At 44.1% G+C, this 27,974-nt stretch overlaps 2 protein-coding genes across 2 annotated transcripts in view; both read left to right on the top strand.

The window, feature by feature from the left end:
• The first annotated feature begins 944 nt into the window (after positions 1 to 944).
• On the top strand, positions 945 to 21,057 carry Znf614 (zinc finger protein 614). The gene is made up of 5 exons (XM_071604367.1): positions 945 to 1,213; positions 16,854 to 17,065; positions 17,815 to 17,941; positions 18,229 to 18,324; positions 19,469 to 21,057. The coding sequence occupies exons 2-5, from the start codon at positions 17,051 to 17,053 to the stop codon at positions 20,962 to 20,964; spliced, it is 1,734 nt and encodes a 577-aa protein (XP_071460468.1). The 5' UTR covers positions 945 to 1,213; positions 16,854 to 17,050; the 3' UTR covers positions 20,965 to 21,057.
• A 5,500-nt stretch (positions 21,058 to 26,557) lies between these two features.
• The window catches only part of LOC114080061 (zinc finger protein 615), a 36,700-nt gene continuing 35,283 nt past the window's right edge, over positions 26,558 to 27,974 (top strand). Inside the window, exon 1 of the mRNA XM_071604337.1 lies at positions 26,558 to 26,615. Coding sequence (XP_071460438.1) covers positions 26,613 to 26,615 — 3 coding nt within the window. The 5' untranslated portion in view covers positions 26,558 to 26,612. The remainder of the gene's footprint in view (positions 26,616 to 27,974) is intronic.

Raw genomic sequence — 27,974 nt, 5'->3', positions numbered from 1 at the left:
TTCTGTATCAATCATCTAAAACTATTTTTCTAAAGCCAAAATGTTTATGATAAAGTAATTAATGATTACACATGTTAACTTGAGAATCGCAAAATAGTTTTTTTCTAAGTAAACAATTATTCTCTACCTCTAGTACAAATCCTCATGCTATTAAACCAATCGCAATTAAAAAAAAAAAAAAAAAAGAAAGAAACCAAACCTGATTGCTACCAGCGAGATGACACACACTATCTGCCGGTTGCCTTTTTTTTTTTTTTTTTTTTGTACTCTGAAAATACAGTTAAATTTTATACTGACAACTGTAATACAGGCTTTTTTGTGTCCTTATTTCTGCCCCTGGGCACTGGGAATCGAACCCTTACTGCTCCTCCACTCAGCCACGTCCCCAGTCTCCTAAGTTGCTGAGGCTGGATTTGACCTTGTGCTCCTCCAGCCTCCGCCTCCCGATCCGCTAGGATCACAGGAAGGGCCGGCGCCCGCCGGAGGTTAAGTGGGCTTAAAAACAAAGGCAGAACCTTGGTACCAACGCAAGGCGTTAGGACCGCGGCCTCCTGACGGCCCATCCCCAGAGCCTGCCGCCATCTCGGCTTGCTTCCGGAAGGACAGACAATCTGCAGCTCCTGACCCTCAGCCCCTTCCCCGCTGAAGGCAGCTGCACAGTCCGGAGCAAGAGCCCGCGATTCACAGGCCCCCGCCCATTCCCGGCTTCGCCTTGCACCCAATCCTGGTTCCTCGCGCTCCACGTACGCCTGCGTCACAACCCAGAATGCCCTCCTTGCCCGGTGGGCACGCCCTTCTGTGCGTCTCGTGCGCCGACCCGGCATCTCTTCCGGGTCGCGGGCGCTAGCGTGCCTTGTGTACGGATCCGCCGTCCTCCACTATGGCCGCTCCCATGGCGTCCCTAGGGAGCCGCCATCTTTCTTCCTCCCCGGCCAAACGCGCAAGATGCCGCCGGCGCCCGGTCGGTCTCGGGCAGGCACTGGCCTCCGAGAACGTTCGCGGTTAGCACGGCGTCGCAGACGTCCCGGTCAAGCGGAAGGATGAAGCCTTGAGGGGCGGGAGGGGTTTGCCATCTTGGCTCCCGGAGTCTCTCTCGGCAGAAGGCCGCGGTGGGCGTGGCCTCCTCGGTACTGTGCAGCGGCCTCCATCCCCTCTGCCCCTTCCCGGCGTCGCGGCCGGCGCTGGGACTTCCGGGTGTGGAGGCGTCGGGCAGGTGAGCGGGGACCCCCGTGTGGGGTGGGCCGCGCCGGACCAGGGTCTAGGACCCCACCCAGGGCCCGACCTGCGTGCGGATGGCACCGTCGCCTTAAGCTGGCGCAGAGGCGTCGCTGGTCTGGCTGCTGGGGAGGCAAGGCCAAAGGAGGCAGGGGCCAGCAGGAGGCCAGCCTCAGCAGCTCAGCCCCAAGTAAAAATAAAGGGTCGGGGGCGTGGCTCGGTGGTTAAGCGCCCCTGGGTTCCGTCCTCATCCGGGGCGGGGGCGGGGGGAGTTTGTGGTGGGCCACTGAGGCAGCAGGCGGTTCTAGGCCCCTGGAGGTGGTTCCCGGCGGTCCTGCCCTCGCTCCTCCAGTCTCCCCCGACCCTGCTTTTGCAGTTGAAAGACCCACAGATTCCCTGTCCAAGAAAGACGCACGAGGCACTGGCTGCAAAAGCAAGAGGCGATTTATTGATACACAGGCACCTGCGGGTGCCCAGCGAAACCTCAGCCGGAGCTTCAGTGAACTGGCACACCGGGCTTTGGGGTACAGATCTTTTATAGGGTACAGTGGTCAGTTTCCCTCCTAGCACAGTAACAGGTATCTCATTGGCTCTTTTGAATCCAGCATATAGGTCACTTAAAGGGTAAACTTGTTTTTCACTATAGGTTCCTGGAAAAACCATATAAAAACCATTTGTTATTTATTGTATGGTTTTTTATTGTATGATCCCGTTTGCCCAACCGTGCCGGTTCCTTTCCCAACCATCCTGTCCTTTCTTAATCGGTTACACTTAACTGATTTTCTGAAAAATACATCTGACGTCTGTGCAGGTGTGGAAGCAAGCCCTGGTGATTTATTACTGGGCCTAAAGTTATTGGGCTGGGGTCTTTCATTCCCCCCTTTTTCTTTATCATGGATAGAATCTTATATCCATTGTTCTGCTTGCTCAGGTTCTTGGATTAAGCTTGTGTGTGACCCTGTTTGTTGTTTAAGCAACTGGTACTGTTGAGTTAGAACCATAGTTTGGATTATAGAAAGTCTCTCTCTCATGAATTGCACCAATCTATTGAGTATGCAGGGTCCAAACGTTAGGATTATTAGCAGAATAACTAAAGGTCCCGCTATGGTGGATAGCAAAGTAGTTAACCATGGGGATTTGTTAAACCAGTGTTTAAACCATCCTTGTTGTGCTTCAAATTTTTTTTTTTTTTTTTTTTGCCTTTTTGCCAACCTTTCAGTGACTTTTTTTCATAGTTTCCCGGACCACCCCCATATGGTCAGCATAAAAACAACATTGTTCCTTTAAAACCACACAGAGACCATCTTTCTTAAGGAATCACAGATCTAATCCCCTCCTATTTTGTAGCACGACTTCTGCGAGGGAAGAGAGAGATTTCTCTAAGGCAGTGATAGACTTGGTCACTTGATATTAGACCCCCGATTTATCTAACCACACTGACTACCTAACTTTAAATCTGGCTTTATTTATTTATTTATTTATTTAATTTGGGAACTCCTTACTGCTGTGAGGAAGGGGGACGAAGAGAATCTTTCTGGCTTCTTCAGGCTGAAAAGGGACGGCGTGGGGCAAGCAGTTTGGAGTCCCCCTTAAAAATATTGGGTCTATCGAGTGGTCCATGATGAAAGTCTAATTGAGAAGTAATAGGCTGGAGGGCCATTTGAGTGATGGGTGGTCTATAAGAGAAACAAGAACTTATTAGTACTGGAACCATATTGATGCAGTAATAAATGCCACAGCACAGAAATATGCCGATGAGTATAATGGCCAAGACAAAGATTAACAATGTTTTTTATCAGGCAGTACCAGGAACTAGGAGCTAGGATATTATTTCCACGAAAAAGTTGCTGAGAACATGGCTTCCATCTGAGCAGGTAAATCTTTAAGGATATTTGTCACATTGTCAGAAATGTCAGGGATGTCAACACAACAACTAACATGTAGGGTTACAGATGTCTTTTTCTTTAAGATATAGTTTAATAATTTAATGCCATCTGATCCTGCAAAATCCTTTTATTAGTATAACCTCTGTGTCTAATAGAGAAATTTTTAATTTTGCTACTTAGGGCTGGATAACCATATTAGCAAACATCAAGCCTACCTGCGTTGGCTAGAAATAAAGGCCTTAGACTAAAACTATTTTAGCAGTCCCTTTGACAGTTATCAGGCATTTCTGTCTAAGAATCTCTTTTGTAGCCTCCAGTTTACTTATTTATGGAAGTTACATTTAACTATTATTATCATTTAAGATGTCCAGGAACAGCTGTGCTTTGGCTTTGACTGTCTTTGCTAAGTGTTTAAGATGAAGCAAGTCAAACTGACTTTTGTTTCTACCTATTGTTTACAGTCAGCTGGGTTATCCTGGGAGTCCTCGGGAACTTCATAGCAGCTTTTCAGTTCTGCTAGTGCCATTTGCGCTAGGATGGGTCCAGGCCTTGCTCGACCATATGGCTTCCCTCAGAAGCATCAGGGATGTCTCCCTTTTCTAATGACCCTCCTCTTTACAGCAAATGCACCGATTGGCTTTCTGTCCTCCACTGGTCTCATTAATCTCCCTGCTCAGGAGGTTATGTGGCCTAGAGTTGCTGAGCCCTTTGAAGAAGTCCCCTATTCCCTGATTTAGACTGACTCAGAGGGCAAGAGCCGAATATTGGTTTTCTTGGCCCTTTTAATTTAACTAATTTTAAAAACTTGATCTTAAATATCCAGCAAATAAGTCAACAGCCTTATATTAAGAGCACTGGGCTTTAATGTTTATCTCTATCCTGTAGGTGATAACTCCTTATCTTATGTTGACCCAGGTTGTGTTCTTAAAGCAATACCTCTTTAAAACATTAACAGGCAATCCTTAAACCATCTATAAGCAAACTACAAAACAAAACTAACTAGGGTAAAAACATATTTAGCTTATATAATAGCTACCTTGAATTCTAGCAGGGTTATACATCATTATTTCCTATTTGAGATCCTAGTAATCTTGGCACAAACCTATTTTTGGACACAACTTTAACTGTACTGAAATCTGGCTTACTTTTTTATAGCCACTTTCACATGTAGTGAGATGGGACAGAGCCTTATCTCAAGTAAGGCAGGGCTCTTTATAAATCTCAAGTACTATAGTTCTGAAGCTGATCATTTTACAAAGTTTACATAAATTGTTGTTCAAGTTTAATATCACACCTAAAACATGAATTAAAGGCTGAAAGCTTTTAACCTCTTATAGAAAAGTTGTAATGTACTTTTGTGTTTTGCAATAAAACCTTTACACAGATTAGGCTCTCAGACCCTCAGAGTAGAAAGTAACATGGAACCGTACATATCTTATTGATAACAAGTTCAGTTTAGAACACAAATGATATAATTGAATCTCTAACATGTTTTTTTGAAGCCTAAAATTACCATACAACTTTAGAACACCAGCTTGATATAATGTTCTTTTGAAGCTTCTACCTTACAGACTTGTATACCTGGAAGATATGAACACATTAATAACACCATAATTACATAAACCTCCTTTTGTTCACATTTTGAAACAATACTTGTAAACTTTTAAATTTAAGCAGAGTTAACATTTTATTAGGGCCTTTTTGAACACCTAGAGAAACTTATAAGCTTAATTTTGAGGACATTTTTACTTTTATCTGTTTACCCAATCTAAATTGAACCGTTTGAATCACGTGAATTAAAGATATTTGGATCTATTTTTAATTTTTTTTTTTTTTATGAGCGCTCCTCATCTGTCAATTGTTATATCACTGCAGGATATATGGACATACACACATACAGACATACCGACATACAACACATAACAAGAGTGTGCACACATAACAATAATAAAGGCCTCGTAGCTTTTCGCAGATGAAATCTCCATTGCAATGTTTTTTTGTTTTTCTTTTTTCTTTAAAAAAACTTCACTGATCAGAAAAACATTAACCTAGGTCTGCAGGATCAGAATCACGAGCTCAAAAAAAAAAAAAAAAAATACAGAATCTAAGAAAAAACAAGAGTCCTAAAAAGAAAAAAAAAGATGACTGGCCAGTAGTTAGTAAATACCATACAATTTACTTCTTGGTTTGGTCTAGTTTGAGTTGAGCAGACACTTTAGGCCTAAGGCATTTTAACCTTAAGTTATATTTCCAGGTTTAGATGTTGAAAATTATGATACAAATTTAAGAAGCAATTTCCAAAATTTAAAATTTTATATCTTTTTACACTAGAAAAACTTGTTCATATAAAACTGGAAATAGGATCTCTACCATCAGAAGAAATTTCTTTAGTACCTCTAAGCCATTTTGCTTGTTCTGAAGTTTCTAAAGTAGCATTGAGTTACATTAAATTTGCCCACACATTACCATATATATCTGAAATTAAGCTTTGAAAATTTCTAAGACTATTGGTATTTTATCTAATGTCATTTTTATGAGCCAGACCAACGTTTTAATTTCTTTTCAGGCTACCCAGTTCAAAATTGAAACTTTTTAATTTTTTTTTTTTATCCCAAGTATTTAAGTTTTTTTTTGGCATGAACCATCTGAAATCAAACTAAACAATTGCTTAAACCCAACTTTTAACTGCAAGATAGTGCAATGCTTTAGAAACCCATTCAGATACCAGATTGTTACAATAAAAAATTATTATTATTATTTTTTTTTAGACACACATTTAACCTAGATTATCCCTAAGAAACAATCAGACAACCAGATAAGAAAATATCTCTCCAGGTTTTGAACTTTCATTTAATTATGACTCCCATCAGTGGCACCATAGACTTTCCCATGAGTGGACCAGATGTTTTCATGTAGGGGCAACTATAGGTGTAAAATCAAGGGTCTCAGTGTGACTGGCTTTACTGCATTCAGTGTCCCTTCTTTTTAAGTAAACAGAGGTGGCATAATCCTTAAGATGTAGACAAGGACCCAGGGAACTCCCCAGAGCTAAATGGCTCTGGCAGCTGCTGGGAGTCCCTTAATCCCATCTTTCACCCATAGGATCAGTTCCTCCAGTTTGGTTTGACCTTAGGCATTAGGCATTTTTTTTTTTTCCTAACTTTTTAGTAGCCAGCTCCCAAAAAGTCCATCCTCTGCTTGCAGTTGTTTCGAGTGCTAGGCTTCCCCAAGAAAGCAGATTGGGGATTCCTTAAAAGTCCCCTTGAGAGTGTCAAAATTTGTGACTGAAAATTTGGTTCCCATCTCTAAAGCCAATTAACACCAATTTAATAATGAGGACAGGGCTTTGAGAAAAGTCAAAGCGAGATGTCAAAGTTGTTAAATCCCCAGCAGGCATCTCTATTTGCACTCAAGCTGGTTGCGGGGGGGAAGAAAACATTGCTTCCCTAGTCTCAGTATTCAGCCTTAGATGGAATTTATCATCCGCCTTGGGCTGCATTTCCAAGCAGCCTGACTCCAGGAAGACCCGTTTGCTTCCTGGGCCCTGTGATAACACTCGGGAGGTTTGGGGACCCGGTCCGGGACAGATCCACCATACCGCTGGGTGGAATCTTCCCGGCGGACTGCGCGGACCCCACCCATGCAGGAGGAGATTCGCAGAGGTCCTGAAAGGTTAAAAGCCATGATCTGGATGGCCATGCGGCCCCGGCTGAAAGACAATCTCTGACTTTGCAGATTAGAGAGAGAGATGGAGGGACTCTCCTGGGGGCCATTCAACTCCGAGGGTGGGCCAATGTTGGCCACTCCGTGGTACAGAGTGTTACCCATTTTTTTCTTTTTAATTTTTACTGACTGGTTGTCTGCCCGATTTCGGACGTCCTGCCAATGGTCAAGGGTAAGACTCAAGGGAGTTGTCCCATGTTAGTCTCAGGTGGAATGAGAAAATGCAGAGGCAAGGAGACAGATACAAATCAGACAGGACACAAAACACAAAGAACGCTGCGGCTTCGGGCAAAGGCAAGAAGACAGACACAAATATCAGACTGGACACAGAGAACGCTGCACGGCTCGAGCACAAACCGAACGTACCTGACGGATTAGGGAGAGGAGGGATACCGTCACCTCCGTCACCCACGAGTACAGTGTACTCTACAGAACATTGGAGGCCCCCCAAGATGGGCCTCCCTGAGCCCCTGGGACGTCTCCCAGGGTGGCAGGGGAGAAGTCTGAGTTCGTCAACTCCTTCTCAAGCTGCCCAGAATACAGAGCGATTACGCGTAATCGTACAGACGCTGCGCATGAACAGATAACAAGATAACAACCAGACAGAGAGAGACACAAAATGACACGAACTGGCCAGCTTACCTCCCAGTGGTTATCGGGTGTTCCTTGGGCAGGGATCCGGACGGGGTTACAGGAGTTCTCCTGGCTGGCTCGCCAAATGAAAGACCCACCGATTCCCTGTCCAAGAAAGACGCACGAGGCACTGGCTGCAAAAGCAAGAGGCGATTTATTGATACACAGGCGCCTGCGGGTGCCCAGCGAAACCTCAGCCGGAGCTTCAGTGAACTGGCACACCGGGCTTTGGGGTACAGATCTTTTATAGGGTACAGTGGTCAGTTTCCCTCCTAGCACAGTAACAGGTATCTCATTGGCTCTTTTGAATCCAGCATATAGGTCACTTAAAGGGTAAACTTGTTTTTCACTATAGGTTCCTGGAAAAACCATATAAAAACCATTTGTTATTTATTGTATGGTTTTTCATTGTATGATCCCGTTTGTCCAACCGTGCCGGTTCCTTTCCCAACCATCCTGTCCTTTCTTAATCGGTTACACTTAACTGATTTTCTGAAAAATACATCTGACGTCTGTGCAGGTGCGGAAGCAAGCCCTGGTGATTTATTACTGGGCCTAAAGTTATTGGGCTGAGGCGAGGCCAAAGGAGGCAGGGGCCAGCAGGAGGCCAGCCTCAGCAGCTCAGCCCCAAGTAAAAATAAAGGGTCGGGGGCGTGGCTCGGTGGTTAAGCGCCCCTGGGTTCTGTCCTCCTACGGGGCGGGGGCGGGGGGAGTTTGTGGTGGGCCACTGAGGCAGCAGGCGGTTCCAGGCCCCTGGAGGTGGTTCCCGGCGGTCCTGCCCTTGCTCCTCCAGTCTCCCCCGACCCTGCTTTTGCAGTTATTTGTGGCGCCAAGCTGGACCCTGGAGCTATCCCCCTGACCCCGGTTGATGCTTTTTCATTCCCTCTTTCCCTTTGAGCTGTCGAAGTTTCTTTTTAGACTTTGTTGAGGTTTAATTGAGGTACTATAAGGCTCGCCTCCTGAACCACTCCAGGGGTTGACGGTGTTCCAAGGTCGTGCAGCCATGGCCACAGTCGGATTTTAACCTTGCCTCATCCCCACCGACGGTCCCCAAGCCGCAGTCCCTTCTCAGCCCAGGCACAAGGGCGGACCTTCCTGCCTCCCCAGCCCGCAGCCTGGACCTTGCTTCCGTGTCTGGTGCTGGGGATGGAGCCAGGGCCTGGGCACATGGGGCCAGCACGACCCCTGACCTGCGCCCCGCAGGTTGCCTGGGCCGCTGAGTAGCTGCAGTTACAGGTGTGGCCTCCTGCTTGACCCACGAGGGCCCGTTGTCTGGTCTGTTTCACGCAGCATTTTGATGTCTCCCTTTGGTGTGAAGGAGCCTGTCCGGCTGCGCGCGCTGTCTGCCGGTGGGTGGATTCGCTGCTTGGTCAGCACTTTTGGCTACTGAAGTCCGACTCCTGTGAACACTGTTGATCAGGTCTTTGTGTTCACAGATATTTTTCTTTCGCTGGGGCACATCTCTAGAAGTGGATTATGCAGTTGGTATATGTTTAACTTTTTGAGAAACTCGGGAGCGTTTGTTTCCCAGAGTGGTTGTACTTGGCCTGTGGTATCAGGAAGACCATGGGCAGCGTCTCTTTGGGGGGGGGGGGGTTTCCTGCCCAGGGGAATCCAATTCACCCTAAAACTTAAAATCTCAAATAATTAGCAAATAACATAGAACAAATACTCAGAAATATATTTACAAGAAAGCAAAGCCCCTGATAGACCTAGTCCACATGGGCTCTGGAACTAGACAAAGGGAAAATGGCTCTGGAGGTTTATTTAAGGGGGTCCATCAAAGGCAGGGATAAAGTTTCAAGGGCAAAGTCTTTGTAGTCCAAAGGTTGAAGGACATCTTGGCAGGTCACACCCATCTCAGGTGCTGGGTGGATCTTTGGCCGAGCTTGAGGGGGAAGTTCAGTGTATCAGGTGGTCATGCTCTGTGGGGGGGCGGGGTGTGCCATAGGGAGTTCCCAATGCCAGACTGATCCCCTGGGGAGGCTGATATGCTCAATAGTCCACACACAGCCCAGGGACAGCTTGTGACAATGTGGGAGTTCAGCATTTCCACAGCCATTCTTGGTAGGCATTGTAAGAGGCATAAAGCAGTATTTTGTGGTTTTGGTCTGTGTCTAATATTGGCTGACTATGGTAAGCATTTTGTCATGTACTTGCCCTTGTGTATCATCTTTGGTGAATATGTCTTTAGTCCTTTGCCAGTATTCTCGAGAGGTTTATTTTTGTATTGTTGATTTCTGAGAATTCTTTATATAGCCTGTATACTTATTCTATGCTTTGCAAAGGTTTTCTCTCAGTTTTTGGCGTTTCATTCTTCTTAGGATTTCCCATATAGAGATCATATTGTCTAGGAATAAGGACAGTTTTACTATGCATTTCCAATCTTGATGTCTTTACTTATTTGTTACCTTACCAAACTAGTTAGACTTTCTAGTATAGTGATGTATGGAAAGGTTGAAAGCAACTTTGTTCTCAACTCTAATGGAAAAACGTTCTGGATTTTTACTATTAAGTTTGTTGTTAGTTTTGGTTTTTCATAAATACCCTCTATTAGTTTGAGTAAGTTCTCATCTGTTCTTAGTATTCTGAATGCTTTACTTATGAATTAATTTTAACATTATACACTGCAGGGAAGCGATGGCCAGCGTCTCATTGTGGGGTTCTTCTTCATGCCATTGAGGGCATAAGCCACCTGAGAACTTAAAGTCTAAAAAATTAGTGAAGGGGCTGAGGTTGTGGCTCAGCAGTGGAGCACTCGCCTAGCATGTGAGGCTCTGGGTTCGATCCTCAGCACCACATATGAGTAAATAAATAAAGGTATTGTGCCAACTGCATCTAAAAAATATTAAAGAAATAGTGAAGAACAAAAGACAAAAAGGATAGAAATATATTCCCAAAAATGGAGCCCTGATAAATCCAGTCCACACAAGAGGCTGAGTTAGACAAAGAAGGATGGCTCCAGGGGTTTACTCAAGGGAGGACATCAAAGGCAGGGATGAGGTTTCAAGGGCGGAGTCTTTCTTGGTTATATCTTGCAGTCAGCAAGTTGATTGACATCTTGACAGGTCACACCCATCTCAGGTGCTGTTTGGGACAAGGCAGAGCAGGGTAGGAATTCATAATGTGTGAGGGCAGTTAACCAGAGCACATGCCCACTTCCTTTCCCAAACCCTACATGTTCCTGTGTACTAGGCTTCATGTGTGGTGGCCCACACGCAGCCCATGGATGACTTGCAGCAATATACCACCCAGGACTCCCACAGTCCCTCTTAGCCATAGTTTATAATTCTTGGTAGATTGTGCCTCATAATGTTCTGACACATTCTGATTAATTCATCAGGTCAATGTAAAAGCAGAACATGCAACCTGTATTGCTGGCAGCAACACAGATCTAAATCTGTTGCCACATCTCAACTCCAGTTGAGGGTAGGGACAGGCTTATAAAACTAAAAACTGCAAAAAGTGGGGACAGAAGATGCAACTGTAATCACAAGATACATTTCAAAAAAGTGGAAAATTATCAGGTTTTATATCAAAGAAAGTCACATCCTTAGAAATTACATTTTCAGAAGGGAGGAACGAGAGGTATGAATTTATACAGCTGTGCTGTCAAAACAGGAACTTGTGGTTAGGAGGCGTAGGAGGCAGATGTGGGCACCAGGTGGGAGGGGGCCAACTTCATATAAGGTGGGGTATCTGAACAAAATGGGCTAAGTCGGTGAGGAGTTTTGAAGTCAGCCCATAACAATCAATTTTGCTGGTATGTTGTTGTTTGTCGCCTGTGTTCATGAGGGATATTGGTCTGCAATGTTCTTTTCCTCCACTGCCTTTGGCTTTTTATCTGAATTAAAGCTTAGTGATCCTTAATGGCTTTGTAAAGCCGACTGGACCTCGGCTTTTCTACGTGAGATGAGTTTGCACATAGTATTCCTGAAGTGTTCCTAATTCAGTTACAAGTTCAACTTCTGTAGTTACTATACAGCCATTCAAATTTTTAAAAACTCTTTTCCTGTTATTTATGTCTAGACAAATGCTGATTCAAGGGACAAATGCCTAGTTATCGCCATCTATCAGAGCTGGTGACCTAATGCTGGGTTCACAAAATATGACTATTCCAATAACTTAAGAAAATGGCATAGAAAGCACAGAAACAGAAGAAGTACACTTTCAAAATCTGGGATGGCTCTGTGACCATAGAGCTCTGTGGAAAGAGACAGAACCACTGGAATTCTTTATTCTTACACAGGGGACACACAGGGGGAGGTTCCATGGAATATTCCTTCTATCCCAAAAAGGCCAAAGGAGTAGGATTACAAAGCAACAGGTGAGTGTAGCTCAGCCTTGTTGGGTGACGCCCACTCCTGGAGCCCACCTTCCTTATCCCCCAGTGTATTGTGGGTGCAATGACTGTTCAGTACCCTTTACTCAGGACTTCTGTCCGTAGTGGCTCCCAATACCTAGTCTTGCCTGCATCCCATACAGGTGGTGGAAATGGGGTTCCCCTTAGTGGAATGGGGTGGCTGAGAAAAGCTAGGAAAAGTAGAAGAACACAAAAACCACAGGACACAGAAAATAATTTCAAAAGCAGGGGCGGGACTGGCAAGCCTATCACATGGATTGAGCTTCTAGACCACTGGTGAAGTGGAGCTTGTGCTTGCTTTATTTATATTAGGAAACATCAAAAACTCTCCATAGAATTTCCTTCACCAAAAAAGGTTAAAGGAGGGCTGTCCAGTTCCCAACGGTTACACCCATCTCCAGAGTTGCTATGAGGGGTCTTCCTAGGAGAGTGGACCTAAAGGTCATGTGCATTGGGCAATCTATTGCCACAGGAGAGCCATGATAGTTCGCGGTGCCAAACCTAAATCTCCCCGGCTACCATACCAAGAGAAGACCCTCAAGTAATTCACAGATGGCTTCTTGCAGCCTAGAAATATAATTTTTTATGTGGGGGTAGTTTCATGTATCTATTTTTTGTTTATGGCATAAAATTGTTTGTGATATTATCTTGTAAACCTTTCAATTCTTGATGATGTCATCTTTCTTTTTTGGGTAACTGGGGGGCACTTTACCACTGAGCTATGTCCCCAGTTGTCGGGGGCCATCCTGAGCAGGAGTAAAGCACCCCCGCCCCCATCCCCGGCCTTGAGTAATGAAGGTATTGAACTGGCATCACAGGTCACATGTGGGAGGCCAACCTTACACGTGACTGAGTTACATTCCCCAGCTGGGTGCTGAGGTTCTCAGTTGTAGAAATGTGGCACCCTTCTTGGGTGTGTCTTGCTACAGCCCCATGGGTGAAGCTATGCTCACCTGTTCCTTTGTAATACAACCCTTTGCCCCGTTTAGGATAGAATCTTCCATGGAAGTGTCTTGTGTGTGTCCCCTTCTCTTACTGTGCCCTTGGGTGTGGCCTACCCAGGTGTCAGTCAACCTGCTGACAGTGGACATCATGAAGATACTCAGCCCCCTGAAACCTGACCCCTTGCCTCATTTGAATAGCTTCCCTCAGTAAAAGGGGTCAGCGCGTGCTATCGCTCGCTCTCTCTCTTTCTGTGGACCCTTAAGGTCAGAGGAGCCGTCACAGCGACCCCAAAGAAAAAGGTATTTGTGTCTCTTGTGTGGTTATTTCGTGCAGCCCAGTTAGCCCAGTTTACCTGGAGTGACCCCTGAGCCTTTTAGTTGTGAGAACAGAAACCCGGCAGTCACACGCTGTGCAAAGCAAGTGGGCCTTACCTTTACTCTGCAAGGGAGTCTTCAGCCCTGGACTTGAGTGTTATCCAGTGGGATTGGGCCATCTCCCTTTCTGAAATGTTATCCCCTGCCTTATTTGGTGGGATATTCTATCTAATATCTTTTCCCTAATAAATAGAGGGGTTCTGGATGCACTCTCTCTTTCTAGCACTGTCCAGCGTGGAGCTGACCCTTAAGGTCCCAGAGTAGGCCCACCCTCCACCTGAGAAACTCATGTTTGTTGATGAGTCCTTGGCTTCCCCTTTCTCAGTTTATTCCTGCAGCCAGCTCCTGGGAACCCGGCTCATCTCGCCAGCCCTGCCAGCTGCCAGGATCCAGCCTTTTTAATGTTAATTTTGAGACACACTCTGGCAAAGTTGCTGAGGCTGGTTCAGAACTTGGGGTCCTCTTGCCTAGCTCCTGAGTGGTTGGGGTCACAGGAGTGCACCACCACACTCAGCCACCCGCTTATTTCTGCTTTTAGCTTTTGTTGTAGTGGGGACCAAAGCCAGGTATCTTCAACCACACGACCAGCACGCTAGCTTCATAATAGAGGTTTGAAGCATAAAAACTAACTAGTGAGTTTTAAAATTAAAGAGACATGATTCTCGTTACCTTTATTGCCCAGCTCAGAGATGGCTCCTCCTAGCTCCTGCCTCCAGCCACCTAATGCGGTGGCGAGGTTAACACAAGAGGCCAGCTAGAGAGAGAGAGAGAGAACACGCCAGGGAGTGAGCTTTTATTGGGGAGCAAACAATTCAAGGGAAAATTCCATCCAATGAAGGTCGAGGGGGGCAGCATTCCAAGGTCAGGGTCAGTGATTGGTCTTTGGGTCAGTGGTCAGGCACACGTCCACATGGACAAGCCCTCGCACCTGGGACAGGGTGGGGAAGGCTCTGACACAGTTGGGTCTGAGTGCCTCTCACCTAGCCAGGGAGGTAACTCAAATCATATGTGAGAATGGCTTCCCACAAGGTATGCAAGCAAGTGCTGTGCCACTAAGCTGCACTCCGCACTCTCACAGATTTGGGGTTTTTTTTTTTCCTGACCTAGTTAATTTTTTTCTTGGTTGCTCTAGTTAACATTTTCATTTCTGTTGATTTTTTTTTCAAGTAAATACATTTGGGTTCACTAACTTTTTAAATTACTTTTTTGTTTTCTAGTTCATTGATTTCCACCTTTGTCTTTATTAGTTTTTTTCAGTCTGCTGCTTTGGGTTTCACTTTCTCTTTCTATAGTTTCTCTTGAGAAACTATAAAGTTTCTCAAGTGGGAAAGTTAGAGTAGTGATTTGAGAGTGCTGATATGATCTTTTTCTTTTGATTTAAAGCTATGAATTTCCTTTACTATTTTAGGAGTATTTAGGTAATGCTCTTATTTGTTTCTAGTCAGTTTAAATATTGTCCCATGTGATTTTCTTTTTAACACAGGGTTGTTGGGAGCCGCTCTGGAAACATGCCCTGAAGTCCTGAGCAAGAGAAACTGAACACTTTTTGCCGCCCACAGTAACTTGGGCTCTGCCTCAGCTCAGGTAACGAGGCGTGGCTCCAGGAGTAGGCATCACCTGGTGGGGTTGAGCTACACTCACCTGTTCCTTGTAGTCCTACCCCTTGCCTCATTTGAATGGCCTCCCCAATAAAACTGGGTTCGAGGCTGCTCTCTCTCTTCCTTGCCTGCCTTGCGTCCTTTGTGGGAGCTGGGTCAGAGGAGCCGTCCCAGAACCAAAGAAAAGGCATTTCTCTGTCTCTGTGTGATTGTTTCTTTTTCTTTTTAAGAGAGAGAGAGAGAAGAGAATTTTAATATTTATTTATTTTTTTGGTTTTTGGCGGACACAACATCTTTGTTAGTATGTGGTGCTGAGGATCAAACCCGGGCTGCACACATGCCAGGCGAGCGTGTACCGCTTGAGCCACATCCCCAGCCCCTCTATGTGATTATTTCATGCCAGCCCCGTTCACCTGGAGTGACCCTGACTGGTCATGTGTCACGACACATGATTGTTCAAAACTGATCTCTTTGGGTTAGGTAATGTGATGTCTTTGGGTTAGGTAATGTGGTCGTGTTTGTAATCCCAGCTGCTCTGGAGGTTGAAGCTGGAGTATTGAATGTTCAAGGCCAGCCTGGGCAACTTAGCAAGACTCTTTCGAAATAAAATATAAATAAATAAATAAAAAAGGACTGGGGATGTAGCTCAGTGTTAGAGCGTCTCTGAATTTTGTCCCCAGTAGGGTGTGGGGGCTGGGGGTTGGGGGTTTGGCGGAGATCTGGCCAGAGGAGTGTACTCTATAATATCTAAATGCTTGGATATTTCTTAAATTTTCTCCTGAAGTATTCCTAATTCAATTCTGTTGTGGTTGGTAAATATATTGGATTTATTGGTACTTGCTTTACACCCCTAGCATATGATCTTTTGTGGAAAATGTTATGTGAACTTTTTTTTTTTTTTTTTTTTTTTTTTAGTTATGCATGACAGTAGAAAGTATTTTGGCAGAATATACACACTGAGTGTGACTTATTCTATGTAGGTCCCCAGTCTTGTGGTCGTGCGTGGTGTGGAGTTACCCTGGCTGGGTATACAGATCCCAGGCTGGGGAGTTAGGTTCTGCTGCCTTTCCTAGTCCCCTCCCCTGCATGTACTCTTGAAGTTGGATGTACAGCTTGCTACTGATGAGTGAATGTGAAATATAAGTGAAGTTGGTACTTTTCCAGTCTCCTGTGTCCTGCTGACTTTCTACTTGCTTTGTTTATTATTCAGAGTGAGGTGCTGCCTTATTTTTGGTTTGTCTGTTTTGCTTGTCAATTCTGTCAGGTTTTGCTTCCAGTGTTCTGGTGTTCTCTTATTAGGTGTGTTTGGTTTGATGATCATCATGTTTTCCTCATCTATATCTTTATAACTTTATTGCTAAATAGGAAAAGTCATCCAAGCCTTCATGTTCAGAGTTCCTGGGGTCTCTGTGGACATAGACTTGATTGGCTGCCTGCACGGCTGGCCTTTAGTCTCCAGCCTTGCAGAGGTCTAGCTGATAGCACTTGGTCCAGGACCCCTACCATAAATCACCTTGTTGACAAGGACACCCTCCCAAGGGCTGAGCTGCCTGGGTTAGCAAAGACCCTTATCAGGTCTGATCAAGCAAGATATTCCAAGGATTCCAAGGGCTTAGGTATTTCCTCACAGGAACTAAGGGCCAAGCCTCTCTTATGTAAAGTTAATCCTTTGTTGCACAATATGAAATCAGACGATCTTTCAAACTAAGAGTGTGTTCCTATGGAATGTACAAAGCCTTGTGAAGTGGTACATGCACACACCTGCTTTTTAAAGACAGAATGCCTAGATCCTTAGAACCTTTTGTATCTTCTTTCCTAAAATTGATCTCCCTGAGAATTCACCTGCCTCTGAGGTACTGTGCTCTGCCCCTTGTGTTGTTGTGTTTTTTTACTTCCCCTTAGTTGTCATCAACTTCTGATTTGCAAAAGAAGCTTGTCTTTCAATACAGTAGTGCCTTGTTATATTGCCCCAGGGTGTGAATCCTTTGAGGTGCAAAGTAAAGGCAAAGTGTGAAATACTTGTGTCCTTTACTTAAGCTAAATGCACAACAACAGGGATAACATCTGGACCCAGGGGGAATATACACTTAAAGTCAGTTTGCTCTTCGGCCCACAGGTCTTGCTCCACAGAATCAAGAAGAATGGAGGAGAAGAATGAAGGGAGAAGGAAGAACTCCTAGAGTGTTACCATTTCTAAGGAACCTTAAACTGGATGCCAAGGTTTCTGAACATAGTGAATGACTCCAGGGCTGTAGTAGAAGAGATATAAAATTTAGAATCCTGTTATCCATCATCTCCTGGGTATAGAGGAAAATGATTGAGCCTCAGGTGACTTTTTGATTTTTGTTGTACTTTTCCTTTGTTTTCTGATAGACTTCTGGAAGCCTGGAAAAAAAAATCTGTTCAACTGAAATAATTATAAATTGAATAATTGGGTTCTGGGGAGAAATTAACTTTGAACTAACTTCAAAATTGGGGTCAGGAATATACTGTTCCACTAAATGACTTACTGTTTCGAACATAATAATGACTTGGTGGGTCCTGCAGCTTACAATAGATATCACCTCGCATCTAACATCTCCAAGAGCCATCACAACCAGAAAAACAAAATGATGTGTATTGATTTTTGGGAAAAAGCAGACCAGTCTCTTAGGAAATTTCCTTGCTGGGGTTTCAGAGATGATCTATGGACATGGAAGCTCTCTTTAACCCAAATCTTCTTAATCAGTTTTAATGATCTCTTATATTTTAGACAAATCTTGTATAATTTTTTTCTTTAACATTTATTTAAAAGCACTCTTATAAATTTAGAATATGGAGTCTGTTCATGATCTATTCTCCTGTTGACCATGAAGTCTGTTGTAATGGAGGCATGTTTAAATTGTCCTGATGTTATTTGCATATGTTGACTATTTGGAAATTGTACTAAAATGTATGAATTTTACTCCTTCTAAAATTTGTTTGAGAAAGGTCTAAAGAAGTAGGCTATATGGTGAAAATTAGAAAACTTCCCTCATATTTCTTTTATATCAACGATTGGAATTTACATTCTTTTAAACAAAACTCTGTTTTTATAGGAATTGGTGACATTGGAAGATGTGGTTGTGAATTTCACCTTGGAGGAGTGGCAGCTCCTGGATCCTTCTCAGAAGAATCTGTACCAGGATGTGATGTTGGAAAATTATAATAATCTGGTCTCAGTAGGTAAGGTTAGGTCCCCTGTGTCACTTAGAAAGTCACATACTGTCCTTTGTCACCATTCAAAGCTTTGCCTTCATTGTGGTATTCTGAAGTGTTAGATTTTTAGTTCTCTAAAGTGTCATTTAGTTCCCCAAAGTGGCATTACCACTCCTGTTCTAGAAAACAAAAAAACAAAAAACTTTTACTTTGCATATGAGAAGTTTTGTCTCTCAGATATAATATTTTCCCACTTGACGTCCTGTACCCTTATTCAATGTGTCTAAGTCATCTATTTTTTTTCTTATAAACAGGGTTTCAAAATATCAAACCACATGCACTCTCCAATTTGGAGCAAGGAGAAGAACTGTGGATGATAGAAGATGAAGTCCAGAATGGACCATGTTCAGGTGAGTGTCTTAGTTCCTTTTGTGCCGCTATAAAAATACCTGAGACCGGGTAATTTATAAGGAACAGAGATATATTATTTATAGTTCTGCGGGCTGAGAAGTCCAAGATCAAGGGGTTTGTGTATGGCAAGGACCTTCATGCTGCATCATCACATGGCAGAAGGCAGAAGGGCAAGAGTGTGCAGGAGAGACAGCAAGAGGTCAGACTTGCAGCCTCATGCCCTTTTATGTCATCACCATTAATCCAGTCATGAAAGCCCTCGGAGCCTAGTTACCTCTGAAAGGTCCCACCTCTTAATACTGTTGCATTGGAGATTTTTAAGTTTCCAACATGAAGTTCTTGGGGACACACATTCAAACCATAGCAGTTAGTGAGAAGCAGTAGGGGAGTGGCTGTGAAAGTCATGGTCTGCTCATTGAGGGAGGTGTCACTGCTGTGAAGCATCTGAAGATACCTAAACAGCTTCTCCTCATATTTACCTCCCCATTTGGGAACTTTTATTTTTAAGGTGTTTAGTTTTAAATATGTGCCTCCATTGTCTCTTTTTGGATATAGTTCTTGTTTATTTCATCTTGTATTTTTATTTTTTTCTTTGCTACTAGAATCATTCGGTTGACAATAAAGAGCTGTACCCCACTTTATGTGTTTGTGAGCTTTTCATCACTCTGACCAAAATACTTGACCAGCTTAGGGGAGGAAAGACTTATTTTGGCTCATGGTTTCAGAGGATGCAGCTCATGGTTCACTCAAAGGCAGAAACATCCTAGTGGAAGGGTGTGGCAGAGGCAAGCTGCTTATCTCATGACAGAAGCAGAAAGAGAGGCAGGGGCCAGCAAAAATAATCCCTTCCAGAGAATGGCCTACTTCCTCCAACTTGATCCCATTTCTTAGTAGTCCATTTTGCCATTGCTGAATTAATCCATCTGATCAAATGGATTAATTAACTGATGAGTTCAGAGCCCTCATGATCCAAGCACTGCCTAAAACCCCACCTCTGAACCTTGCTGCATTGGGAACCATGCTTTCAACATACAAGCTTCTGGGAAACTTTCTAGATCCAAACTAGAACACCCACCAGATCATCTTCCAGGCATTTTTACTCCATACCATTCTCATGGAAAAATTTATTCTCTTCTTTCATAGAAATCGGGAAAGTTGATGGCCACCTGCAGGAGTACTCTCAAACCCAAAGATTCCTGAAGAGTATGCATCAATGCAGTGATCAGAATGCATTTAAAAATATCACTCATTTCAGCAAAACACATTTTATTCTACTGCAAAATCACGATACAATTTTGAAATCAAGATTAGGTTTAGTTAACCAGAAGAGAAGACATGAAATAAATAACCCTGTTGGTTTTAATGAAGGTGAGAAAATCTACCTACACGATAAAGATGAACATACATTTACTGAAATGAAACTCGCTGAAAGTACAAAATGCATAGGTATTAAATGTCAAGCGTTCAAACATCAGAAGACTCAAAAAATTGAGAAACCCCTTGCATACACTGAAGGTGAGAAAACCTTCACCAGAAAGTCTCTGCTCCCTTATCATGGGAGCATTCATACAGGAGAGAAACCTGGGAGTGGTCAAGGTGAGAAATCATCCAGAAGTGTCCTAACCACTAAGCATCAGAGGACTCATGTAGGAGACCTTCCTTGTGTACTCAGCGAGTCCAGGAAGGGTCCTGCTGTGAAGAGCAGCCTCACTGTCAGTGAGCAGTCCCAGACAGGAGAGAAATCCTATCTGTGCAGTGAGTGTGGAAAGGGCTTTACAATGAAGCGCTATCTAATTGCTCATCAGCGAACTCACAGTGGAGAGAAACCTTTTGTATGCAGTGAATGTGGAAAAGGCTTCACTGTGAAGAGCAATCTCATCGTCCACCAGCGAACTCACACAGGGGAGAAACCCTATATATGCAGTGAATGTGGAAAAGGCTTCATCATGAGGCGCTATCTAGTTGTGCATCAGCGAATTCACACTGGAGAGAAACCCTATGTTTGTAATGAATGTGGAAAAGGCTTTACTGTGAAGAGCAATCTCATTGTGCATCAGAGATCTCATACAGGGGAAAAATCCTACATATGCAGTGAGTGTGGAAAAGGCTTCACTGTGAAACGCACTCTCATCATACATCAGCGGACTCACACAGGAGAAAAATCCTATATATGCAGTGAGTGTGGAAAAGCCTTCACCACCAAGCGCACTCTTGTTATACACCAGCGAACTCATACAGGAGAGAAACCCTATGAATGCAATGAATGTGGTAAAGCCTTCAGCCAGAAGATATGCCTCATACAACATGAGAGATGTCACACAGGAAAGACTCCCTTTGTATGTACTGAGTGTGGGAAATCCTATTCACACAAATATGGCCTCATTACCCATCAGCGAATTCACACAGGAGAGAAGCCCTATCAGTGCAGTGAATGTGGGAAAGCCTTCACTACAAAGTCGGTGCTCAATGTACACCGAAGAACTCATACTGGAGAGAGGCCCTACGGATGCAGTGATTGTGAGAAAGCCTTCTCCCACTTGTCGAACCTTGTTAAACACAAGAAAATGCACACCAGAGAAACGGATCGATTCATTCAAGTTGAAAATTCTTTTAATAGAGAGTCACAGCACATCACTTAGGAGTGAACTCATGCATCCCCAAAACACTGTGCAGGGTGGAAATGTCTTCTGTGGCAACTCAGACTTCACTAAACATCCGTGTCTCTGGCCGATTGGAATGTAATCACGGCACAGCCAACTGGGTGCCCTCAGAAGGATCTTCCCAGGAGATATGCCTGGTTGCAGTAAATATGATAGTGCCTTTGGTGATCCTTTACCTCTCATTTTCTATCAATAAAAACAGATAAACTCAGATATACTTAGTATGGAGATCCCCTGTGCAAAATCTCTAGCTCATAATCTGGAAAGGCTATAACTAGATAAATTCTGTGAATGTAGAGACTAAGAAAGTCATCTTTGGAAAGACTTTATTTTCAGGGCTCTTCATGAATTATTGGCTTATTAGTTGGCAGAAATAACAGTGACCATAACAAAGCCTTTACCCAGAAATAAGACCTCGATTAGTGTCAAGTGTTTACACTGGAGAATAACTTTATGGTAATAAATACAACAAGATTTAGTAACACATACTGCTTTATGATTTGTCAGGAAATCAAATAGAAAATAAAAATCCTCTGAACATGTTAAATATAGACCACCTTTGGCAAAATATTGGAGAGCCTGAAAACAGTGAAGTCCAACATTTAAGTGCTTTTGAGTCTAACCTCCATGTGTCAGACAATACACCCTGTGTACATTTCCAGGCAGGCTACCTCGTACCCCATGTCTAGTTGCTTTGCCAATGAGTCCATATTTTTTTTTTCCATTGATGCTGGATATCAAACCCAGGGTCTTCAAGCATGCTAGGGGAAAGTGCTGTACCACTGAGCTATACTCTCAGCCCAGTTCCATAATTTAGGAAAACTGCTTTCTATGGCACTGATTATTATTGTAAGAAATGTCTTTGGTCTTTGTCCCAGATTCCTTGCAGGGAGCTAAAAACCTTGCCTTGGAGTTTCATAAATGACAGGGATGTCTTGTTATTCACGAGGTCCTTTTAAGCACACCTTAGTACATCCTAATAAGGTGATAGAGGGAGGAACTGGTTACCATAAAGATCAAATGATTATAGGGTAGAATCCTGGGCAGAGGGTTCTGAAGATTGAACTCCTGAATAATGAAACTGTAGAGTGTCCAAATTGGTGAAAAGACCTGTGTGCTGAAAGGTTCTCACACTCCAGCTCCATGGGTACAGAGGCTTCTGAGCTCTGGGCCCTTCCACTCTTTGTATCTTTTTGTCTGACTGTTCATTTGTATCCTTTATAATAAACCGTTAAATTTAAGTAAAATTTCTCAGATTTTTGTAAACATTCTAGTAAATTATTGCATATGAGGAGTATCATGGGGCCTCTCAGTTTAATGCCAGGTTAGATGTACAGTTAGCCTGAGACTTGTGACTGGCATCCGAAGTGAAGGTGGTCCTGCAGCACTGAGCTCTTGCACTTGTGGAGTTTGCACTAAATTAGAATACTGTCAGAACTGATTATAGGATGCCCACTTGGTGTGGGAGAGTTGTTGAGGTTGTGAAGTTGGGACCCTAGCAACTTGCTGGTGGGAACATGAGAAATGATGTGGCAACTGGAAAATAATCTGGCAGTTTCTCCAAGGTTAAGCACAGAATTGTCACATGGCCCAGAATTCTACTCCTAGATTTATACTCAAGAGAAATGAGAACTCAAGAATGCTTGCTGTTCCTTAAATTTGAGGCCACATACTGAGGCCTTATCTCAAAAAAAAAGGGGGGCTTGGTGGTCAGTAGTAGAGCACCCTGGGTTGTCCCAAAGTACAAAAAAAAAAGAAAAAAAAAAACAATTTAAATGTTCATTAGCTGAGGAATGGATTAGTATATTCAAGTAATCAAGCATTGGGTGGCAATAAAAAAGGAATTATGAACTGATATGTCCTAAAACAAATGATCTGTGGGGAGCCATTCTCGCACGTGATTGGGCACCTCCCGGATTGGGTGTGAGGCGCTCTGGCCAAACTGTGTTGGAGCTTTCCCCACCCTCTCCAGGTGCGAGAGCCTGTCCATGTGGGGGTGTGACTGACCATTGACCCTGAGGCCAATCACTGACCCTGACCTTGGAATGCTGCCCCCCTCGACCTTCATTGGATGGAATTTTCCCCTGAATTTCTTGTTCCCCAATAAAAGGCCACTCCCTGGCATGCTCTCTCTCTCTCCTGCTAGCCCTGAGTAAGCCTTGCTGCCCTACCAGGTGGTTCGAGGTGAGAGCCGTCTCGGACCTGGTCACAGAATAAGGTAATTGAGTCTGTGTGTTTTATTTTGATCTCACTAGTTAACTTCTATGCCACGAACCACTTTAATGAAACCAGCGTGCTGGTCGCCTGGTGGAATGATCCTTGCAAATATGCTGAATAACCAGTCACCAAAGATGACATATTATTTGGTTGCATTAATACGAAATGTCCACCATAAGAGCTAGTGGAGAGATTGGTAGGAAGAAATGGGGAGACACTGCTAATGGGTATACAATTTATTTTCAGGATGATGGAAATGTTCTAAAATTGATTGTGGTAATGGTTGTACAACTCTTAAGAATCACTGAATTGTATAGTGTAAGTGGGTGAATTTTATCATATGAATTATATTAATAAAGCTATTATATTTTTTAAAGATCTCTTTCATTATTAATCTGATTAATCAACTATGCAGTTTTATCGTTACAGAGTCTTCAAGTGGCTATTCTATAATGTACTAAATTATTCACATTTGAGTTTCATTGAAATTGTTCTTAAGTTGTGTTTTCATTTTATTATTTATTTATTTTTAGTTATAGTTGCACACGATAGCTTTATTTATATGTGGTGCTGAGGATCGAACCCAGGGCCTCGTACATGCTAGGCAAGCACTCTACCACTGAGCCCCAGCCCCTTAAGTTGTGTTTTTAATACTAACACTTGTGATTAACATAAATTTTAGCAAATAATATAGGTGTGGCAAACCAAACACCAAGTGATTTCCAACACTTAAAAGAGTGAAAATATAGCCCTTAGTTTGCTAGGGCTACCATAACAGAATACTAGACAGATTTAAACAAAGACATTTTAGTTTTTCATGGTTCTGTAGGCCAGAAGACCTGCCGGCATGGTTAGGTTCCAGTGAGGACCCCCTCTTCTGTCTGGTAGACAATGCATTCTTCTACCTCATGGGGCAGAAAGAGCCTTAGGCTCTGGTGTCTCTTGTAAATTGACTATGATGTATCCCTATGTGGATCTGAAATTTTGGATCTGAAGACTAAGTATATTTTATCATACTTGGGAAGTTTTGATAATTTTTTCCTCTCTTTTTTTAGCCTTTTCCCTGGGAATCCTATTTCACATATTGTGACGTTTGTTGTCCTGCAGGCTTCCGAGACTTCCTTTTGTCCCAATTTTTTCCTTCTGTCTTTCACAATGGATAATTCCATAACTGAGTTTTCAACTAAAATGGAGACAGACAAAAACTGACAAGGCTAGTCAGGCATGGTGGTGCATGCCTGTAATCCCAACTAGTTGGGTGGGTGAGGCAGGAGAATTGCAATATCAAGGCTAGCCTGGGCAACTCTGCAAGACCCTGTCAAAATGAAATGAAAAAGTTCTAGAGCTGACGCTCATCAGTAGATGCCCTGAGTTCAATCCTCAATCAATCAATCAATAAGCTAATGTCAAATAATAAGATAATATTCAACCTATTGAGAATTGTAAACATTATTCAAATCTAATCCTGAGAACCACAATTATATGATCCATTTTATATCCACTGAAGATTGTGAATTGCATGTGTCTACATTTTAAAAAATTGTTCACATTATTTGCAGTATTATGCAACTTGTTCTGATTTTTTAAGTCAATCATACACTCATTTTTGTCGTTTACATGGACATTCTAAGTCTGCATACTGCTCATAAAGAGACCTCGATTATTTAATAAATAGCCTTTATTGGTATCGGTTTTTACTGCATTACAAACCTTCCCCAAACTTAATATTCAAATATAACAAACATTTATTCTTTCAGTTGTTTAGGTTTAAGTTTGGATTTTAAAATTTACTTTGCATTCATTTAAGTATTCATGACATTTGACATTATTTTTCTACTGGGGAATGAACCCAGAGGTGCTTTACCACTGAGCAACATCCCCAGCGCTTTTTATTTTTTAAGCTAGGGCCTCACTAAGTTGCTGAAGTCCTTGCTAAATCGCTGAGGCTTACCTGGAATTTGTGATCCTCCTACCACAGCCTCCTGAGTTGCTGGGATTACAGGCGCCACCATGACTGGGAGGCATGATCATTTTAAAAATAAGAGGCCAATTTCATTTTGCTATTAATGAAAAATTTAGGTAGGATGTATTTTTCTTCTTTTTAATCCCTCTTTTTTGGGGTGAGAGGTGGTGCTGCAGAGTGAACCCAGGGGAGTTTTATTACAAAGCTACATCTCCAGCCCTTTTTTTTTTTTTTTATTGAAACGTGGTCTCACTAATTACTGAGGCTGGCCTCAAATTTAGAATCCTCGTGCCTCAGCCTCCAGAGTCGCTGGGATTATAGGTGTGCACCATCTCGCCAGGCTTTTGAGATCTGATAGGAAATGCTAAGATGTGGGAAAAAGCGGATCCCACACTGATGGTGGGAAGAGAAAATGGTAGTCCGCTCTGGAAATGATTGCCGGGTCCCTTTGCCCGCTCTCTGTGCTGCCCTGCTGTCACACGTGCACGAGGCCTTTCCTCCATCTCAAGGTCAGGGTCTGCGACCCTCCCGGCTCCTCCTGGACAGCCCGACCAGCGGCCCTCGCCCCGGGGCCCCGCCCCCTCCGGGGGCCCCAGGCCGGTTGGAGCTGCTGTGAAGTGGGTCCACGTGTCCGCCCTCGGCGGCGGCCGCCTCCCTTCTCCGACGCGTGCTGCGCGGCCTGGACACCCAGCCTCCTCGGCGCTGGCGTCCACGGAGAAGCCGGAGGGGCTCGCCCCGCGCCCAGTCTGCTGCCGGCTCCAGCCTGGGGACGTCGTCCGCACGAGGGCTGCGGTGCCAGGAAGTGGGGCCGTTCCCGTCCCTTCCCTTCCGGGCCACGCTGCACGCGGCTGCGGAAACGCCCGGGGGACCGACTGCCCCGAACCCCGGCGCGCATGGCGGCCCCCGTGGGAGGCAGCGGGCGCGGCCATCTTGCCTCCGCGGGCGACGGTCCCCGCGCCACGCCACGTCCCTTCGCTGGGTCGCGAGTGATGTCGGGAGGACGCGGGGTCGGCTCCGCGGGGCTGGGCGGCGAGCTGGGGGCTGCAGGGTCTGCCGGGAGGCAGTGCGGGCTGGGCCTTGAGGGGCCGGGGGCGGAGGGCCGAGGGGCTGTCGCACCGGCTCGGTCCACGCCCCCGCGGCCTCCCGGCGGCGCTGTGCCTTGGGTCGCGCCGGCTCCTGCGCTGCTGCTGGGTGAGCGTGCCAGCGTTCCGCGCCCTCGGCCCCTCCCCGCCCCCAAGGCCTCCGAACCCCGCCCCCACCGACCCCCACCCCACCCCGCCCGCTTTCCAACCTCACCTGCACCTGAGCCCGGCGCTCTCCGCAGCCCCGGGATCTAACTTACCCCAAAGTGGTGCGTTTGTATTGAGGCGAGGACTTGTATCCTCCTGCGAGTTCCCAGCTTTTTCTTTTTAGGTTTTCCTGGCACAGTTGACACCACGTTTCTGTCATGGTAAGTGACCTTACTCAAAGATAAACCTGCCCAGATGTCGGAATGCCTCCCTCCTGTGCTTGTATGTTGTGCTAAATGAGCAGCATTCGGAGCCAGTGTATTACTAACCCAGATGTGTAGGCTTCAGAGGGCTACGTGGAAACGTTGAGGCCTTGGATTTAAGGTGAATGTATTGTAATGACTCACGACTGAACCGGTCAGGGTCACTCCCAGTGACTAAATAAAGGCACACAGATACAGAAAGTACCTTTTCTCTGCGTTCAGTGATCTCTCCTCAGCTGCAGCTCCCAAAAGCGGGGGGCAAGTCAGGCAAGAAAGAGAAAGAGCATGCCTGGAACCCAGGTTTTATTGGGGAGAAGCCATTTGAATTAGGCAAGGGCTAGGGTTCCAACAAACAAGTGGGTTTTATTGTTTACACCAGAGATTATTGAGTGATGCCCACTCCTGGAGCTGCACCTTTCTTATCCAAGCGGAGGTAAGGTCCAATTGTACCAATTTCCTACCTCTTTACTCAGACTTAAAGTGTGTACATAGCTCCTGTCCAGAGCGGCTTCTGACATATTTCCCCTTTCTTAATATAAAAAGGCAATTGGGGAATTATATCTTTCAGTCACTGGATTCTTGGTCTGAGATCATCATGACCTACTATTGAGACACAAAAGGAATTAATAGAAAACATATTATTCCAATAACATATCATATAGAATGTTTCAGAATTCCTTTTAGGATTAAAATCATTTAATTAACTCTAAAAGATCCATGTTATTATTATTACTCTGTCAAACACTCATCAAAAGATTCTTAATCTTTTACCAATTTGATTGGGAAGCATTGTGTTTGGCCACAGTAACACAGACCTAATTAACTGGCACAGCATTTAAGCCTTTCCTCAAACCATAGAGCAGAGGGCTCATTTGCATTGTTCATTATAGTGGCTTCTAGAATGTTCAACTTTGTTCCAGTCCTTCTATAAGCACTTATCTGACTATGAAGGATTTTGGAAGTAATTTAAGTCAAAGTATTTTTTTAACATTCATTTAATTTTGTTGTTGTAGTAGTTGGACAAAATACCTTGATTTTATTTATTTATTGTTATATGGTGCTGAAAATCAAACACAGTGCCTCACAAATGCCAGGCAAGTGAGCTCCCACTGAGCCCTAGCCCCAGCCCCTAAGTCAAATTATTAAGAAAATCCACATGTTGTAAGTTTTAAAATATAGCCATAAAGGCTGTAATTGTAGAAACAATAATATTTAAAGTAGTCACTTCAAGGATTATGAGATCAAGAGCTTGCCCAAGTCTGGTTAATTGGCCCACACCTGTTTTGAAGCCTGGATGTTGATTTAAGCATACCACAG

Source organism: Marmota flaviventris, chromosome 18 (genome assembly GCF_047511675.1).
Source record: "Marmota flaviventris isolate mMarFla1 chromosome 18, mMarFla1.hap1, whole genome shotgun sequence".
Taxonomy (NCBI): Eukaryota; Metazoa; Chordata; class Mammalia; order Rodentia; family Sciuridae; genus Marmota; species Marmota flaviventris.
The sequence above is the reverse complement of the archived record's forward strand: the minus strand, read 5'-3'. Positions and strand labels throughout refer to the sequence as shown.

Excerpts from the sequence above, each read along its gene's own strand:
- Znf614 (XM_071604367.1), top strand. Across the intron at positions 17,942-18,228 it reads TAATAATCTGGTCTCAGTAG|GGTTTCAAAATATCAAACCA; the intron begins GTAAGGTTAGGT and ends TCTTATAAACAG. Across the intron at positions 18,325-19,468 it reads CCAGAATGGACCATGTTCAG|AAATCGGGAAAGTTGATGGC; the intron begins GTGAGTGTCTTA and ends CTTCTTTCATAG.